This window comes from Gopherus evgoodei, chromosome 16, assembly GCF_007399415.2.
Source record: "Gopherus evgoodei ecotype Sinaloan lineage chromosome 16, rGopEvg1_v1.p, whole genome shotgun sequence".
Taxonomy (NCBI): Eukaryota; Metazoa; Chordata; order Testudines; family Testudinidae; genus Gopherus; species Gopherus evgoodei.
The window spans coordinates 3,595,987-3,615,782 of record NC_044337.1 but is presented as its reverse complement, the minus strand read 5'-3'; the positions used below and the strand labels follow the sequence as shown (position 1 = coordinate 3,615,782).

General features: G+C 52.1%; 1 protein-coding gene across 4 annotated transcripts in view; it reads right to left on the bottom strand.

Moving 5' to 3' along the window:
• The window catches only part of RGS3 (regulator of G protein signaling 3), a 232,180-nt gene that overhangs the window by 97,815 nt on the left and 114,569 nt on the right, over positions 1-19,796 (bottom strand). For all 4 annotated transcript variants that reach the window (XM_030535444.1, XM_030535445.1, XM_030535446.1 and 1 more), the window contains one exon: positions 15,475-15,586. In XM_030535444.1, the coding sequence (XP_030391304.1) occupies positions 15,475-15,586 (112 nt within the window). The remainder of the gene's footprint in view (positions 1-15,474; positions 15,587-19,796) is intronic.

The window sequence follows — 19,796 nt, the reverse complement described above, 5'->3', positions numbered from 1 at the left end:
CGGGAGGACACAACACCTGGCCCCTGGGACTGATTTCCCTTCTGAGCGGCCAATGCCCTTCTGGAAAGTTACAGACATAAGCAAGAACCCTATCTCTGCAGGGCCCCTCCCTCCCTTCCCAGACCCCGTGGCGGGGTCATTTCTGGGCAATGTACACAAGTAGGCAGTTCTGGGGCTGGAAGAACACACTGGCCAGGTGACTAATCACCTATTATGGGGTGAGGAAGTACAGAGGAGCCAAAAGTCTACCTCTGACATTTTATACCCACTACATGGGATAAGAGGAGTCACAGGAACATAAGAATGGCCACACTGGGTCAGACCAATAGTCCATCTAACCCAGTATCCTGTGCTCTGACAGTGGCTGGTGCCAGATTCTTCAGAGGGAATGAACAGAACAGGGCACTTTCCAGTGATCCATCCCTTGCCATCCACTCCCAGCTTCTGGCAATTGGAGATTTAGGGACACTCACAGCCTGACCATCTTAGCTAACAGCCATTGATGAACTTCTCCTCCATGAACTTACCTAGTTCTTTTTTGAACCCAGTTATACTTTTAGCCTTCACAACATCCCCAGGCAATGAGTTCCACAGGGTGACTGGGCGTTGTGTGAAGAAATATTTCCTTTTGTTTGTCTTAAACTTGCTGCCTAGTAATTTCATTGAGTGACCCCCTGGTTCTCGTGTTATGTGAAGGGGTAAATAACACTTCCATAGTCACTTTCTCCACACTAGTCATGATTTTATAGCCTCTATCAGATCCCCCCTTCGTCGTCTCTTTTCTAAGATGAACAATCCCAGTCTTTTAAATCTTTCCTTGTATGGAAGCTGTTCCATAGCCCTAATAATGTTTGTTGCATTTTTCTGTTTGTAACCCCCAAGGAGATGACATAGATTCCTGGGGATCTGTCTCCTGGCAGCTCAGGGGTGAGGCACTGTCCCAGGTAGGGAGGGGGAGCCAAGGCAGACTCAGAGTTTGCCCGGCAACCAACAGGGAGTGAGATGCCTGTCCCAGGGAGCTCAGGAAAGGGGAGAAGCTATTTTTTGAGTCAGTCTGGAGCCGGCCAGGGCAAGGGCAGGACTGGCTGTGTGGGGAGCTGGTGAGTCCCAGGCCTGCAGGCAAGGTTTCCCCCAAGAACTGGCCTCTAGGGACCTGAAAGCAAGATCCTCAGCTGGGCTTTTCCCTCTCCACTGATGATTCCCAGTTTGTAGAGCTTTGCTGGGAAACTTCCCCAGCCAGGATGAGTTCACCCTCCAGCTCCCTAGGTGAGACCAGTCACCACCAGGTCAGCTCTGCTCTGCTGCTAGTCCAGGGCTGCTGCCTGCTGTGTGTGTGTCTGGAGGCTGGGCTAGGAGATGACAGTTTGGATTTTGGTACTGTTGTGTAACTGCACCTTGAGTCCTGCACCCCTTTGTGATGAGGGGAAATCCTGAGACCGAAGCAGCCTGACTCCTGCCTGAAGAGGATTCTGGGCAGCAGAGATCAGCCCCTCTGCAGTGACTGAGGAGTCCAGAGTCAGCTCTGAACCTGAGGATCATTCATGGAGTTTGTGAGTGCAAATTTTTAGTTAGTTAGTCAGAGAACTTGTTTGGGGACCCTCTACTCCCTGGACTGTGTCCTCAAGCCAGGGAGTGAGGGTTTCGGGATCTTATAACCTGCTGCATATTAAACCTGTGAAGGGATTTACCACCTTCTCCCACTTGTGAGTCCTTTGGGCTGAACTGAACCCAGTCAGCCACACTGCTAAACCACGGCAGAGACGATATCGTGGTCATAGGTCACCAAGGGCCCCAACAAAGTACGCATACCAACGGAACACTGATCTTACGTTTGCTACCTCCAGTCATGTGACTGGGGAAAATCACGGGGATTATCAGCCTGGGCTCTCCAACTATCTGGCAGGTAAGTGGGGGTTACCCTGAGGTTAGAATTTTCCTTCCAAGCTGCCCTGGTGACCCTGCCAGGAAGGAGCAAGGGGGGTGGTGGCACCGCCAAATAAATTCATAGGAAAAAATAAAGAAGATTCACCCTGCTGAGTGGGTGGTGGGATCCAGAAGAACCCAGACCTGTCCATCAAAACCTGTAAGCAGATTGGTATTAAAGAAGGTAACCAGGTGGAGAGGGGGCGTTACATGTTCCTTTTCCAATTCTAATGTAACATTTTTGAGAGGGGGTGACCAGAACTGCACACAGTATTCAAGGTGTGGGTGAACCATGCATTTATATAGTGGCTTCATGAATTTTTCTGGTTTACTTTCCTAATGGTTCCTAACATTCTGTTCGCTTTTTTGACTGCTGCTGCACACTGAGAAGATGTAGTCAGAGAACTATCCACAATGACTCCACGCTCTCTTCTTTGAGTCGTAACAACCAGTTTAGATCCCATCATTTTATATGTAGAGTTGGGATTATGTTTTCCAATGTGCATCTCTTTGCATTTATCAGCATTGAATTTCATCTCCCATTTTCTTGCCCAGTCACCCAGAGATCCTTTGTGAGATCCTTTTGTAGCTCTTTGCGGTCTGCTTGGGACTTAATTATCTTGAGTAACTGTGTATCATCTGTAAACTTTGCCATCTCACTGCTCACCCCTCTTGCAGATTATTTATGAATCTGTTGATCGTACAGGTCCCAATACAGATCTTCGAGGGACTCTGCTATTTACCTCTCTCCATTGTGAAAACTGACTATTTATTCCTACCCTTTGTTTTCTATCTTTTTAGCCAGTTGCTGATCCAGGAGAGGATCTTCCTTCTTCTCCCAGGACTGCTCACTTTGCTTAAAAGCCTTTGGTGAGGGATCTTGTCAAAGACTTTCTGAAAGTCCAGTACACTATATCCAGTGGATCACACTTGTCCATATGCTCATTGACTCCCTCAAAGAATTCTAAGAGATTGGTGAGGCATGATTTCCCTTGACAAAAGCCATGCTGACCCTTCCCCAACATATCGTGTTCATCTCTGTGTCTAAGAATTCTGTTCTTTCCTAGAGTTTCAGCCAATTTGCCTGGTATTGAAGTTAGGCTACTGGCTTGTAATGCTAGGATTGCCTCTGGAGTCCAGGCTCAATAAACAGTAATGAGAACCACAAGGCAAAACTAATGAGGCCTCTGAATCACCTGCCCATCACTCCCTGGACCATTTACAACACACTCTCTCTCCCACAAGGGCAGGTGATCTGTGACCAGCACTGAGAGCAGCTGGAGCAACAGGAAACCCTCAAGCTCAGGCCCTGCTGGGATTTCTGATCGTTCACTGCACTGACACAGAATGAGAGGGGAAAACAGAATCTTTACTGCAGCCCAGCCACCAGTAACACTGGGGGTTCCCACCGAGACACAGCTCCCAGGTGGTGAGGAAGATCGAAACCAGCTTGCCTGTGCTCCTCTGGTGTCACTAAGCTACACTCACATGGCAGCCTGGTGTGTGTGCACACATGCGTACCACCAACCCCAAGCTTCATGGGCGGCAGGAATCATAGGCTGGAAGAGGCTGTGCCTCTCCAAACAGCATGGCGTGACCCCACCCATGCTCTGCCCTGGCCCAGTCTGGCTGGGGCTGAGGCTGGCCAACCTGCCACGGGTATTCAGGGTGGCTGGCACTAGGGCCGCACCTCCCAGCGCTCCGGGGATCGCTGCCTGGTGATCCAGAGATGGAGGCGCTGCAGCCGTGCCACACAGGCATGGGAACTAGGGGTGAGGGGAGTGCTGCAGCACTCCTGGCTGCCTGGAGTCCCGGCCTCAGCTCTGGGGTGAGGGGGTGAATAGGGTTAAGGGGGCTGGTTTTCAGCACCCCCACTATTAAAAATGTTCCAGCACCACTGCCATGTCACTGTGGCCATGGTGAGATGCTCTGGGCTTCTGCAGAGGAGCGGGGACAGAAGGAGAAGGGGAGATGAGGGACTTCGGGCACAAGGATAGGGGCCGGGACTAGCCTCCCCCCATGGCTGGATCACCAGCTGCTCATGTCAAGCATTCAAAAACCATGCAACTGACCACCCAGAATCAAGGGATTGGCTTAAAAATCATGAGTTAAAAAAAACCCCACTTTGGGTTCTTTATTTGATTTCTTTTATGAACCTTTCTTGGTAGAAACAAATGGAAGCTGAGATTCTCCCATATTCACATGACTCTCGGTGCCAAGGCCTTGAGAAAAACAGCAAATCTCAACAGACTCTCAGTCAAATCCTGAGAGCTGACCGCACTGTGTGCATGCGCCTGTTCATGGCACGGGGCAAGGGAGGAAGCACTGGATATTGCAGGCAGGCTGGTGCACAGTGTGAAAGGGAGGGACAGACCCAACGCCTTCCAAACAGGGCCAACTCCAGGCACCAGTGCAGGAAGCAGGTGGTTGGGGTGGCCAATGGGAAGGGGCGGCCCATCCAGGTCTTCGGCGGCAATTCGGTGGCAGGTCCTTCGGTCCCTCTTGGAGGGAAGGACCCGCCGCCGAATTGCTGCCGAAGAATGAAGCGGCGCAATAAAGCAGCCGCCGAAGTGCTGCCAATCGCGGCTTTATCTTCTCTTTTTTTTTTCTTCCCTCTTTGCTGCTTGAAAAGCCTCAACCCCCAGGAGTGTCCCAGCCCAGCACCCTGGAGATGACAGCCAGCTCTCTGTCTAGTCAGGATTTAACACTGCACCCATCAGCATGGTATCTGAGCACCTGCCCCATCTACAAACTTCCCCACAGCCCCAACCTCAGCAGAGCTGCCTGTGACAATGGTTGTTTATATGCTGGGGTTACAGAGCACAGGGAGGGATCAGGGGGAGATGCTGAATAACAAACACCACAGAAAGGACAGTTACCTGTTCTGTAACTGGCGTTCTTCGAGATGTGTTGCTCAGGTGTATTCCACAGTAGGTGTGCGTGCTCGCCACGTGCACCGGTGTCAGAAGTTTTCCCCTTAGCAGTACCCGTGGGGGGGGAGCACTGGTGTGACCCCTGGAGCGGGGCCTCTATATCACGCTATAAGGGGAGCTGCACACTCCCCCAACCCTTGGTTCCTTCTTGCCAGACAACTCCAACAGAGGGGAAGGAGGGTGGGATGTGGAATACACCTGAGCAACACATCTCGAAAAACACCAGTTACGGAAACAAGTAACTGTCCTTTCTTCTTCGAGTGATTGCTCCTGTGTATTCCACAGTAGGTGACTCCAAGCTATGTCTGATGGAGGTGGGTAGGAGTTTCCGGGTTTCCGAGATGCAGTACCACCCTACCAAACCCGGCATCATCCCAAGCTTGGGAGACGATCGCATAATGCGAAGAAAAGGTGTGGACAGAGGACCACGTGACAGCTCTGCATATGTCCTGGATAGGGATGTGAGCTACACAGGCGGCCAACGAGGCCTGAGCTCTTGTAGAATGCACCTTAACGACAGGCAGTGGGGAAACCCCTGCCAGGCCATAACACATGCGTATGCACGAGGTGATCCAGCAGGAAAAGTGATCCAGCTGATGCAACGAACAGCTGCGAGGATTTCTGGAATGGCCTAGTTCAGTCCAGGTAAAAAGCCAGCGTCCTACGCACATCTAGTGTGTGTAGGCAGCGCTCCTTGTTGGAGGAATGGGGCTTAGGACAGAGTACCGGTAGGAAAATGTCCTGACCTATAGGAAGGCGGAGACCACCTTCAGGAGAAAAGCAGGGTGTGGGCAAAGCTGGACCTTATCCTTGTGGAAGACGGTATACGGGGGTTCCGAGGTCAAGGCCCTAAGCTCCAAGACAAGTAGGGCTGACGGGATAGCAACAAGAATGCTACCTTCCATGACAGGTGAGACCAGGAACACATGGCCAAGGGTTCAAAGAGAGGACCCGTGAGGCGGGATAACACTAGGTTTAGATCCCATTGTGGCACGGGGGAGCCTAGCATACAGGAATGAACGATCCAGGCCCTTTAGAAAGTGGAAGGTCACACTGTGGGAAAAGACCGAGTGGCCCTGTATCGGCGGGTGGAAGGACGATATGGCCACCAAAAGCACCCTGACGGAGGCAGGCATCAGCCCTTGGGTCCTACGGGATAGGAGGTAATTGAGAATGAGTCAGAGTGATGCGGACGATGGGGAAGTTCCCTGCTCCCCTGCCCACCTAGACCATTTGACCAGGTACGTCCGTCGTGTGGACGGCTTTCTGCTTTCCAACAGAACTTGTTTGACGTTCTCCAAACACCTCCCCTCCTCCTCATCTAACCACGGAGCAACCACACTGTCAGGTGAAGCGCGGCCAGGTTGGGGTGGAGGAGGTATCCCCCTTCCTGCGAGAGGAGATCTGGGCGAAGTGGCAGCCTCTGCGGAGGAGCCCCTAAGACAGGGGTTGGCAACCTTTCAGAAGTGCTGTGCCAAGTCTTCATTTATTCACCTTAATTTAAGGTTTTGTGTGCCAGTCATACATTTTAACGTTTTTAGAAGGTCTCTTTCTATAAGTCTATAATATATAACTAAACTATTGTTGTATGTAAAGCAAATAAGGTTTTTAAAATGTTTAAGAAGCTTCATTTAAAATTAATTTAAAATGCAGAGCCCCCCAGACTGGTGGCCAGGACCCGGGCACTGTGAGTGCCACTGAAAGTCAGCCTGCGTGCCGCTTTTGGCACATGTGCCATAGGTTGCCTACCCCGGCACTAAGAGTTGCAGGAGGGTCCCGTACCAGTGTTGATGGGCCAGTCTCGGGCTATAAGGATTACCCGCGTCCTGTCTGCTTTTACTTTTTGCAGGACTTTGCCTATCAGGGGAAAAGGTGGGAAGGCATAGAAAAGTTGGCCTGACCACCAAAGGAGGAAGGCGTCCAAGATCGCACCCCTTCCTGCCCCTCCCCTGGAGTAGAACTGGGGGCAGTGTCGGTTCTAGTCGGTTGCAAAGAGGTCGACCCGGAGAACTCCCCAGTCTCGGAAGAGCTGTAGGGCGACCTCCCAGTGTAGTGACCACTCACACTGGTGGGAAAAAACCCTGCTGAGGTGATCGGCTCGCAAACTGTGAATGCCAGGAAGGTGGAAGTCTCGCAGGGAGATATCATGGGCTATACAGAACACCCATAGGCTCAGGGCTTCCAGGCATAGGGCTGAGGAGTGCATTCCTCCCTGTCTCTTGATGTAATACATCACAGCCGTATTGTCTGTAAGGACTCTGATCACCTTCCTGTGAAGGTGCCCCCTGAAGGCCACCCATGCCAGCCGTATCGCCCTGAGCTCCCTGACATTTATGTGTAGGGATAACTCTGAGGCCGACCATCTCCCTTGGGTTTGAATGTTCCCTTTATGGGCTCCCCAGACCAGGTCCGAGGCATCCAACACCCGGTCTAGTGAGGGGGAGATTTCTCGGAAGGGGACCCCTTGTAGCATGTTGCACAAGAGGGACCACCATTGTAGGGCAGCAACTACTTGGGACGGTATCATGACAACCTTGTCCAGCCTGTCCCAGGCCTGGGAATACTGGGAGGCCAGCCAGAGCTGGAGGGGCCTCATTCTGAGCCTGATATGCAGGACCGGCGCTACCATTTAGGCAGCTAGGCAATCGCCTAGGGCACCAGAATAATTGGTGGGCGCCGTTTTGCCGGAGCGGGCGGCAGGCGTCTCTGCTGGAGCTGCCACAGTGGTGCCTGCGGAGGGTCCAGTGCTCTGTGGCTTCGGTGGAGCTGCCGCAGTCGTGCCTGCAGACGGTCGGCTGCTCGTGCGGCTCCGGTGGACCGCCCACAGGCATCACTGCAGCAGCTCCAGCGGAGCCGTGTGACCAGCGCGCAGGGTGGCGAAATTGCCGTCCGCCTAGGGCGCTCAAACCCCTAGCACCGGTCCTGCTGGCATGGCGCATCACGGATGTGCGTGCCGCCCTGTTACCGAGGATCTGAAGGCACACCCTCGCTGTCATCACTGGGAAGGCCGTGACTGAGGCAATGAGACCTTTTAGGGTCTTGAACCTATCCGGGGAAGAGAGGCTGTGGCCTCTAACGAGTCCAGTAGAGCCCCTATGAACTGTATGCGTTGAACTGGGACTAACGTAGACTTGGCCTCGTTTACCACTAGGCCGAGATCTGTGCATGTGGACAGAAGTCTCACCTGGGCCTGTACCTAGGACCGAGAATTGCCCTTGAGAAGCCAATCGTCCAGGTAAGAGAAAATTTGTTCCCCTTTCCTCCAGAGATAGAATGCTACAACTACCATGCATTTGGTGAAAACTCTGGGGGCCACAGAAAGGCCAAACGGGAGGACTGGTAATGGTCCCCCCCGTACCAGGAATCGGAGAAAACGCCTGTGTCCCTCGAAAATATGGATATGGAAGTACGCGTCCTGGAGGTCCAATCCCCCGGATCCAGGGAGGGGATGATAGAGGCCAGGGATACCATACGGAGCCTGTAGCGGACCATGAAACTGTTGAGATTCCAGAGGTCTAAGATGGGCCTGAGCTCCCTTTCGCCTTCGGGATCAGGAAGTATAGGGAATAGAAGCCCTTGTTCTGGAATTCTACCAGTTCCTTTTCCATCGCCCCCAGGTGGAGGAGGTGTGCCACCTCCTGTTCTAGGAGGCAGCCATGCTCCGGGTCCCCGAGGCTCACCCAGCGCAGGGAGAGTGGTGGTGATAGGGGGGTGAAGTGAACTGCAACGTGTAGCTCTTGGAAATAGTGTTGAGGACCCACTGGTCAGCGTTATCCGGGACCACTCCACTCCTCTCGGAAGGCAAATAAATAGTTGCAGAACACAAATTTTATTAACTGGGGGGTCTCCCTGGCAACAGGCCCGGTGGTCCCCCGCAAAGAGTCAAAACCGACTCTTCCCTGCCTTTTGCTCTTTGAGGGGCCAGGCCTCCCCCTCTTGTGGGACAGGCGGTGGTGCCACTATGGCATCCTCCGGTGATGGCGAGGGGACCGACACGGAGCCTAGGGAGTTGGATGGTACCGGTTGGTCGATCCCTGGTCAAAGTCCGGGCGCGGTGCTGTCGGCTTGGGACCTGTTGATTTCTCCCTGTCGTGGAGGGGAGGCCGAAGGAGCCTGAGATGCTCCAGCCACCGAGCAGGGTCTCGCCTGGGCGGTGATCTGCAGCCACGGAGCCCATTGACACCACTGCCCTTGCCACGGTGTTCCGTGCCACTGACAGACTTGGCTGGGTACCGATGCGGAGGCCGCCGCCGACTGCACAGTACTGTAGGAGCAACATGAGTGATGGTGCCTGTGACAGTGCCGTCCACATGACCGAGACCTCAAGGACGAAGATTGGTACCCGTCTAAGGTGCTGTTCCTGTACTCCCCCCGGCGGCTGGAGAGGAGTCCCGTGCACGAAGTCTGGTAGAGCAGGAACTCAAATCGGAGCATCTACATCGGTGGGTCGGGATCGGCTTTGGTAGCTTCGAAGCGAGGAGGAGCGTCGGTGCCACTTATCCCGGTGCCTGTGTCCCCAGTCGCAGGGCGTAGAGGAGCTCCAAGGCTCCCTCGCGGGTGGTGAGCTGGTCAGCCTAAGCTGGGTAGAGGGCTGGCACGAGCTGCGGGAAGACCACGTCAAGCGAGGCAGCAAACAACCCTTGGAGCGGGGACTGTGCCGCATCAGGGAGGGTTGTTGTGCTCCCAGTGGCAGCTTCCCTCAAGACTGGGGGCCAACAGCAGCCTTACCACAGGGGAGGCACATGCAGATGGGACCGGGCGGCTCCGCTCAACACGAGTTGGAGGCCTGGGTCCTGAGGGGGATCGCAGGCTGCCCAGCTCGGGTAAGGTCTCACCCCATCTTTCTCTCGGCGCCGCTGAGTCTTCCCTTGCTTCTTTGAAGGGGAGCGGTGCCAGCTAGTGGAGGGGACTTTGCTCCGTACCAAAGATGCGGTGCTGGGCGCCGAATCCGTTCGGCGTGCCAGTGCCAGGGTGAGTGCTGATTCCATTAGGAGAGTGTGAAGTCTAACGTCCCTCTCCTTCGTAGTCCACGGTTTGAAAGATCTACAGCTCCTACAGCGCTCACTTACGTGGGTCTCGCCCAAGCAGGGGAGACACTGCGTGTGCGGATCACTTCTTGGCATAGAACTGTGGCAGGAGTCGCACGACTTGAAGCCTGGAGAATGGGGCATGCCCCACGCCCAGACGACTAACTGGGAAACTACTGAAGAACTGTACGACTAAGGCTAACTAGAAAAGCTGCAGCAAGGCTGGAGCACGAAGTTCCAACTAACTTCACTGGTGGCAAGAAGGAGCCGAGGGTGGGGGGAGTGCGGAGCTCCCCTTATAGCGTAATATACAGATCCCTCTCCAGGGATCGCACCGGTGCTCCCCCCCTACGGGTACTGCTAAGGGAAAAACTTCGGCACCCGTGCACATGGTGAGCACGCACACCTGCTGTGGAATACACCCGAGCAAGCACTCGAAGAACGCCAGTTACAGAACAGGTAACTGTCCTTTCTGTGGTGTTTGTTATTCAGCGTCTCCCCTCGATCCCTCCCTGTGCTCTGTAACCCCAGCACGCACACCTGCTGTGGAATACACCCGAGCAAGCACTCGAAGAACGCCAGTTACAGAACAGGTAACTGTCCTTTCTGTGGTGTTTGTTATTCAGCGTCTCCCCTCGATCCCTCCCTGTGCTCTGTAACCCCAGCACGCACACCTGCTGTGGAATACACCTGAGCAAGCACTCGAAGAAGAACTGGCCAGGGTTAAAAACCAAGGAGCAAGGAAAAGAGGGACTGAAAGGAAAGTCGTTGGTGCCCTCACTCCCCACCCTTTGTATCTGGGCTCTTATGCTGGAAACTCTCTAGGGCAGGAACCGGGCGCATCTGCTCATCCTCTCTAGGGCAGGACCCTGGCCTTTCTGTGTGCTCATTCCGACAAGTGCCCACAGCATGCGAGTCAAATATAATATCAGCTGTGCAAAAACTAGTCACTCCCCAGCGGGCCTGCTGCCTCTGTGTCTCTCGCTCAGAGGTGAGCCATGGCGGCAGGAACTGCCCTTGAATGTGTCTGTGGGGCTCCACACTGGTTGGCGTCGCTAGATGCTATTGCAGTGGAAAGGTTACATAATAACAGGGTTCGGGCACGCCTGCTTCTGCCCTCTTGTACCGCCCCCAGCACTAACCAGTAATGAGTAATAACGGTCTGTCAAATGCCATCCCGGCTCTGCTGTGACAGAGACACAGGCTGTTATCAGCCACGCTCAGGGAAATGCTACAAGAGAGAAAGCAGCACAAAAAGCCAAGGACCAAATGCTTAAGATTCTTTGCATAAGCACATAAGGCAGGCAGTGTCCCTCTCTGACCTGCTGGGCATATGCTGTAAAGCACTGAAGGGGAACAAATGGCTTGTACACAGAAGCACCCAGCACAGATTAAGCCCTGCAGGCCAGTCATGTCCCCACAGAGCCAACAATCACTGTGTGTAATGTGGGTCCCTGTACACAGCAGCTATTCAGTACCCCCACCCTCACTCCCTTTTCAGAGGCAGATGAGCAGATGACAAGAACCCAAGAGCAAAGGAAAGAGCTGCTCAGCCCCTTGCGGCCTGGAGGTACCCGCTGGTGCAGCTCAGGGAGGCTGCTGTCAGGCCAGGGGCATGGGAAAAGGGGTGGACTGGCAGTGCACTGCAACAACTGCCGTTCCCAGGTCCCTGCAGCTGGCCCATTACATGAAGCGGGGCTCAGCACTCCTGGTCCAGACCAGGGGCTCCCTGCTGGGCTAATTAAGAAAGTGGGACAGCACCTGGGGGCTACAAAAGATCAGTCAGAAGTCAGCCAGGCGAGGGTAGGAGATGGGAGCTGCCAGAGACAGACGGTGGTTCCTGGGGGCAGGTTAAAGGCAGGAGAGAAGAAAGAGGGGTTTGCTGACGGAGGTCCCCAGGGCCAGGCGGGCTGGAGAGGGCCGAAGGCAGGAGAAGCAGCAGAGGGAGATGTCTGCAGGCTCTAAGCTGCAGTTAGTGCCCAGGGGCAGAGGCAGGGGAGCAGCGGAGAGATGTACTCGCTACTGTCCCCTTGCTGGAGAGCTGAGGTGTGCTGAGAACAAAGACTGTGTGCCTGGGGGATATGGACTAGTTCGAGACTCAGGTAGAGACTTGTGCTGGAATCAGCTGGCCCCCAGGAGGGATGATGCTGTTTAAGTAAGAACCTGACGTGAAGTCCTTTGAGTTACCCACGAGGGACACTGAGGCGAGAAGCCACTGGCAGGGCTGCCCCAATGGGGTGTCCTGGAGGAGGCCACTCATCTACAGGGAGACTAGCCTCCAGGGGCACCTCCTAACAGAGCAAAGGTACCGAGTAATGGCTAGCAGCCACTTCGGCTCCAGCAAGCAGCAGCAAGATGGGAAAGGCCCAGCAGAGAGAGTGGGACAGTGTTGAAATCCTGGGGCTAATTACCATACAAGAGGCTGCTTTAAGCATGGTGCCTCCTCAGTACCCTGAGCACTGGGCCAGCAGAGGAGCATGCAAACGGCGAAGCCTCTGTTCCTACTCTGACGTGCGAAAAGGATGGGGACAAGGAGCATGGCTGGGGCAGATCTCAGCGGAATCCCTGATTTGGGCTGTTATGTATTGTTGCCCCTTTCCATTCCCAATCTGAAGCTTCCCCACCCCAGTAGGGGTGCGGTCCCAGCAAGTCAGTAAGTTTGGGATGGAAGTTCCCATAGTATCTAACCAAGGACGCTCGCTCCATTACATTGGAAACCCTGGCTGGCGTGATGCTCATCAGCCATGCTGGGCTTCTAAAGCAGGAAGACAGTGCATTGTAAAGCCGATTATACAGATTTGCTTTAGCACAGTGCAGCGAGCAGCAGAAACAGGAAACATCACAATGGTCTTCAGTGTACCGGAGATGTCTCAATTGTTACACTCAGCAATACGCCTGTTCCTATTAACGTGCCATTCAGTTATTTAGGAGAGCAGCAGAAAGTCACTGCCAAAAGGGACTGACAGCTTTTGACTTTGGCTCTGGCTCAGTGACACGTTTTTGCACCAGACTTGTGTGATCCATAAGCAGGCAACTTTCTGGCAGCAAACAGCACTGAGCTGGATTCCTAGGGAAGGTCATGCTAACGGTTAGGAACGGCAGAAAGAAACATCCCTTTCTGGAGGGGCTCCCTGGGCTTGCTCAGGCAATAAATAACAGACAGCTTCCTGAGAAATGCAGCTGGCATGAAGGAGCAGACGGCACATCCCAGTGCAGGACCTGAGCAGGTGCAGGAGAAAGCAGCCATCTGGCAGCAGTTACCATTCCGAGGGCCACTGAACAGCTTGGCCAGAGGGCCCAGCTGGGAAATCAAACATGCACCTGATGCCCACAGAAACGTACTTCCCTCAGGGGATGGCCACACTTTGAGCTGGGGTGTGATTCGCAGCTCGAGGGGAAATACAGCTAGTGAGCTAAAACCAGAGCACAGCCTGTCCCAAGGACATCCCAATGGGCTGGGCCGGGGCTGCTAGCCCCTCCTGCGGCTGCGGCTACACTCTCCCTAGCATGCGAGCTCGATGAGAGCTCATGTGAGCATTTCTCCTTGAGCTGAGACTCAAACCCCAGCTCCAAGTGCCGACGTACTCTCAGGGGCAACATTTCTGTACCCGTTCTTTAGAAACAACCTGCCTGCGCTGGGGGAAGAGTTCCAAAACCATTCTCACGCATATTCCATCTTCTTTCTAAATGAGTTTGCTTTTCCTCTGTCATCTCTCATTGTGTCTGCTCTCCCCATATAGTCTAGTGAATGAGTTCACTGGCAGAAAGATCCTGGAAACATGCAATGCTAAGTGACTCTTGTAAAAGAACCAGACATAACCGTGTCACAAACAGCTCATATATTCACTATCCAGAGCTTACAAGGAACTGGAAGAAGCTGACAGCCAAAACTCATTCCCAGAGAGTTCCAATCAGCTGAAGGAGTGATGGGAAATTCCCGAACAGGAAACACTCGGTAAATCATCCGTCAGGAAGGACAGCCCCGCTCCAGAGAGTGCCCTCTCAGCAGTAGATGTGGACTCCTAGTGCCATTTACACTGGGATACCAAATAGCAGAGCCTGGTTCCACAGGATGGTGCCAGTTTTGGTTAGACGTATTCCTCGAGGCTTAATCACATGACATAATATTTAATTAAAGATTAATTTGTAATACCTGGAGACTCCAGGACAATCCTGGAGGGTGGGCAACCCTATTCCACAGCAACTTCAGGCCTGGGGCTGGGGAAGGAAATAGGGTGGGGAGATCTGGGCAATGCACCATGTCTGCAGCACCTCACGACTCCACCCACACAGAATGTCAGCTACTCCACTCCTCTGCCCGAGCAGGTCTCCCATCAATGAGATAACATCACCTGCACCAGTCACATAGCAGGATGAGTGCTAGGCTCACCTGGCTAAGGTCTGGGGTAGCTGTGGGCTGTGAGCCAGTCTGCACAACCCACCAATGCAAACCAGGAACATGAAATAATGAGCAGGCTAGTCCTTCAGTGCCATGTCTACCATCCACTCCTCAGTTCTCCATCTCACCTCCATTGCCTCCTGCTCGCTACACACCACCCACATCATCTCCAACCTCAGTAGCTGCCTCTTGGGGGCTGCAGACTAGACGGCTGTTCAGAGAGGATTTGCACATGTTCCCAGGTATGCTGGCTGCCCCAGGGAAGTAGAGGCAGGGAACCGGGGTCACGGAAGGGATGTTCCTTATTTGTATCTGAGAAACCTCTCCACCCCCTCCTAGCATCCCAACTGAATCAATTGCTTCAGATTGCTCCCCACCGCTGGAGCCATCTCTGCTGGTAACAGTCCCTGCAGCCAGCCCATCAGCAGGGTGAGAGGAAGGCTCCCAGCCCGACCCAGCAGCCATCGGTGTGTCAAGGCATAGATGGGAGAAACTGCCCTGGCTGGTTGTGAAGGGAAACTGTAGGTGGTTGAAGGAGGAAGTGGAGTAAGCAAAGGTCACTAGAGCTTAGTCAGAGACCTGCGGAAGAAGCTGCTGTGCTCTGTTAAAGCACCAGAGGGGAAACCTCAAGACTTCGTTTCCCTCATTGTCTCAGCTAGCCACTGCTGCAAACAATAGGGCACCAGCGGGATGGGGAAGGGCAGCTCAGCACGGTGACTGCACAGCACACAGCGGCCTTGGAAGAGCTGGCCTCTCATCCCTGGAGAAGAGCCCTGTCCACTCCCAGAACAGCAAGGGACTGTCTCTGCAAGAGGCCTGCAGCTCCCTGGCAACCAGAGTTCTGCCTATGTGCCCCGGAATATGACCAGACTGGAGCCTGTGTTGGGTGATGGTGGGCAGGGCTGTCTGGAACCCCCAGGGAAGGGTGGCGAGGAAGGAAGCTCACTGTGGGTCCTGAGCTCCTCCCATGGGGGGTACATTCAGCAGGACAAGCAGGAGGGGAAATCATGTACTTCTGAAACCCCTGCAACAGCAGGAAACAATGGTGGGTGACGGCATGCTGCCTGGGCTGCCCCACTTGCCCACTGGGCCTTGATGGGCCAGCGATCTCAGCAAGCCATTGAGAATCAACAGCCAGAAAATGTCCACAAAAGCCAGGCACGAAGAAGCTTCTGCCTGCTGGCACACTCACCCTCCTGGAGTTTGACACTCTGGAGATAGAGAGGATTCCTCAGCACATTGCAGCGCCCAGGCTCATCTTCCTTAGTGAAGAGCAGCAAGTCCGAGTAGATGAAGACGGTCACCTGGAGGGTAAGATGACAACACAGAAGGCATCAGGAGCCATAGCCAAAGAGCCTCCTTCCAGTCTAGACAGTCATCAGCCCCAAGAGTTAGCCAGGACCTCCATTCCAGCACCGCAGAGGCCTCTGGAGACACCCTGGCAATGAAGAGAGCATTTCAAACACTGCAAAACTCAGACTACTCCAAATGACAGAAGCTTGCTAGAATCAACAAGTTATTACCCATCACTCCTACCTTGCAGTCTGTTATTTACAGGGGATTTCCGGAACCCTGTGATGGGATGAATCAATGTGTCCAGAATGTAATAGATGCAGTTGTTGTGCCCACAAGAATACACCACACCACTCTCTCTCCAACCCTCTTTTCCAAGGTTTTCACACCCCCAGATGAAGGACAGGAAAAGATTTGAGTTGTGGAAGTTCCAGTCCGGGAGCACATTTACTCGCTCAGATTGCAGGAGAACCCATTTTGGTGAGGATGAGGGGCTTTGACTCTGTTTTAACCCATCACACACTGTCCTGCTCCCCTCAAGTAAACAACCGGTTGGCTCTGAAGGAGTCATGCTAAAGGAGAATGTTTGCAGGCATGTAATGGGGACAAACAATGATACTTAAAAACAATAATTATTTTGGCTGCAATTGGGATGCAAATATTACAAAATACAAAAGCTACAAGCCTTAGCGACTTAATTCCCTGAAACTCAGGCGAGGGAACCTACTATATATTCATGGCATTAACTGTTTGTTAATGGTTTGTACAGCTCCTAGCACAGTGTGGTCCTGACTATGGCTCCTAAGTGCTACTGCAATAATAATAATAAATAATAAGCAAAAGAATCAACTCATCCACCACATGGGACTCCATGACTTAGATGTTAGCAGTTCTGTCCTGCCAGCCAGTGTATGACTTGGCTTGGTTACGAAAGGCACTCGCTGGACTCTGAGCTTGCCCAAGTCTCAGCCAGATGCCCAAAGCCTACATCCAAACCTAGACTGAAAAGGGGACAGGACAAACCCTTGGGAACCTTTTGAATTTCTTTCTCCTCTAAAAGTGGGTGCTTCCCTAGACAGCCAATAGGCGCGCTGTGTGAGGGATGAAGTGGAACAGGAGAGAGCTAATCTGCTGCTATTCTCCCTGATCACCCCCAACTCAGTGCCAGCAATTGTACTGCACCTCCAGGAATGCTGGCACTGCCGCTGAACGATACAATACTGAGTAACTACTCCAACGTCTCTGTGACCAAACTTGTGGCAACTTATTTCCAAAAGCAGAAAATTAAAAAACCTGAATGCTTTTTGCTAGGGTTGTAAGAGAGAATCCACTTGCTGGCTTCACTACTGCTCTGTCGCCACCATTCCCTGGACCAGCCTTCAGCCATGGCACTGACTCAGTCAGTGCCGTTCTGAGAGGAGGCAGAGAAGAAGAGGCAGATTTCACTAGGCCGAGGGACCAGATTTCAGGTTCTAACAGAACTCCCGTATGTTGTGTCAGTATTTGGCTCTGACGCTGAAATGAGTGGCCTTGCTACAGTCAGTTTTCCTTCCTGCCCACAGGTTTGGTTTTGTGGAGTTCTCAGGAGTGAAGAACTATGAACCTCGCTTTAGCTTACAAATAAAACTAGCATTGTGTTTGCTTCTCTTACTGAACAGCCAGAGGCCCGGCCCTGCTGCCCAAGCTCACCCCCTCAGGGTTTGGCTTAATTATTAACTTCAAGACCAACACAGTACACCCTCACCCTACGCCTGCTTCTGAATTTGGCTTGTTCCAAGGGTCACTCCCTGGGGGATCCCTCCAGCCCTGGCCCTAGTTCACTCTGCCTGGTAAGGAAATACTCCAGCACTGCTGTACTTGCCAACGGGTGCTAACAGGAAACAACGGAGACCAGGAAATGTCAGCAAAATCACTCTAGCTCCATGGGGGGGTCATAGGACATAGGAATCTCCAGACTGGATCAGACTCATGATCCACCTGGTCCATCCAGTCTCCTGTCTCTGGCAGTGGCAGTACCAGCCATGAAAACCCAGCAGTGGTCAGACGGGGGATAATGTGACCTTTGCATTAGGTCTCTAAGGGTACATCTGCAAGGCATGGCCATGGCTGGCTCAGGTCAGCTAACTCAGGCTCATGGGGCTCAGGCTGCAGGGCTAAAAATTGCTGTAGAGACATTTGGGCTCAGGCTGGACCCTGGGCTCTGGGACCCGCCTCCTCAAGAGGTCCCAGAGCTCGGGCCCAAGCCTGAACATCTACACAGCAGTTTTACAGTCTCGCAACCCAAGCCCCACAAGCCCGAGTCAACTGGCCCAGGCCAGGGGCAGGTGGTTAATTGCAGTCTAAACTTTAATAGTTAGAAACTGGCTCAAACCCTGAAGCTTGAGATTTGATGTCCCTTCCAAAATTTATTGTCATTAATTATAACAACTCTGGATATTCTTGTTATCCATATAAATGTCCAACCTCTTTTTGAATCTTGTTAAATTTTTGGCCTCAGCAAGTTCCTGTGGTAAGGAGTTCCACAGTCCAATATTGTGTTATATGAAGAAGGGTTTCTGTTTGTCAGTTTTTAATTTGTCACTCTTTCATTTCATTGAATGCCCCTTGTTCTTGTGTTATGAGACTGAGAACAGAAGTTCGCAATCTCCCTTCTCTAGACCATTCATTACTTTACATGCTTTTATCATGCTGCCTCCTAGTCATCTCCTCTTCAAAGTAAACAATCTCAATCTTTTCAATCTCTCTTCCTGGAAGTTTTTCAGGCCCCTCGTCATTATCATCATCATCCTAGGACCAAGAGTCTGTCACACTCCCCAAGAAAAATATTACAGTTATTTTGCAAACACACATCCCTTTAAGCCCAGTGAACACAAAAACAGAAAAGTGCCTCCTTTAAAGTAGAGCTGCTCACACACTGAACTTTCCATTCCGTGGGAAACTCCAGCATTTGAAATATTTATTTTTTCTTCCAAATCGGAATGAAAACCTGCAATTTTAAAATTTCCCACAAAACAAAATTTCAAAAAAATTCAAATTCGAACCCATCAAAATGTTTCAGTTTGATCATGTTGACTCTTTTCCTTTCAACTATTTTATTAAAATATGAAATATATTTTCTCTGTTGTATTAAATATAACAAAATATAATAAAATTATGATTTTAATTATATTAGTGTCTAATCAAAATGAATCGAAACAATAAACTCAACACAAAATGGTTTAACTGTATTGAAAATGACAATAGTCGACATGAAACATTTCATCTTTTTCTGTGGAAACTGCCCTGCCAGGTGGAGGTGCAGGAGGGCAGAGCACTGACTCTGAGCTCTGGCCAGGCAGAGACCAGCAGAGCCTTTGGTCAGAGCTGTTTCAATGGGGTGCAGGGGTGGAAGCTGGACTGGAGAGGGGCTGGGAAGAAACCACAGGGGAACTCCAGCCACAGGCTGCAGACAGTGCGATCAAGGATCTGAAAGGGAAAGGGAGAAGGGGCAGTAAATGGAGAAACAAGTAGGGTAAAGCTAGAGGCAGAATATCACTGAGTTTAGAAGCCAAGCAGATTTGAACTGAAGATCAAGAGGCACAAACACAGAACATAAAATGCCATTTCACAGTCACTTTTCTGAGCAGACCTACTGGGAACATGGAAAAATTAAAATTCAGCATGTAGAGAAAACAAGAGTAGAGACCAGTGCAGACTACACAGGAGGCATTTATCCAAGTGGCTCTCAAACTTTTGTGCTGATGACGCCTTTCACACAGCAAGTCTCTGAATGTGACTCCTCCACCCCCCATAAATTAAAAACACATTTTATCTATTTAACACCACTATAAATTCTAGAGGGAAAGCAGGGTTTGGGGTGGAGGCTGACAGCTAGCGACCCCCCATGTAATAATTTTGTGACCTCCTGAGAGGTCCTGACCCCAGTTTGAGAACCCCTGGTTTATACCAAACAGGAGCAGGTTCCAGTGCAGATTATACAGGAGGTGTTTATACCAAACAAGAGCGGAATCCAGTGCAGGTTACACAGGAGGTGTTCATATCAAACAGGAGCGGAATCCAGTGCAGGTTACACAAGAGGTGATTATACCAAACAGGAGTGGAATCCAGCGCAGATTACACAGGAGGTGTTTATACCAAACAGAAGCGGAATCCAGCGCAGATTACACAGGAGGTGTTTATACCAAACAGAAGCGGAATCCAGCGCAGATTACACAGGAGGTG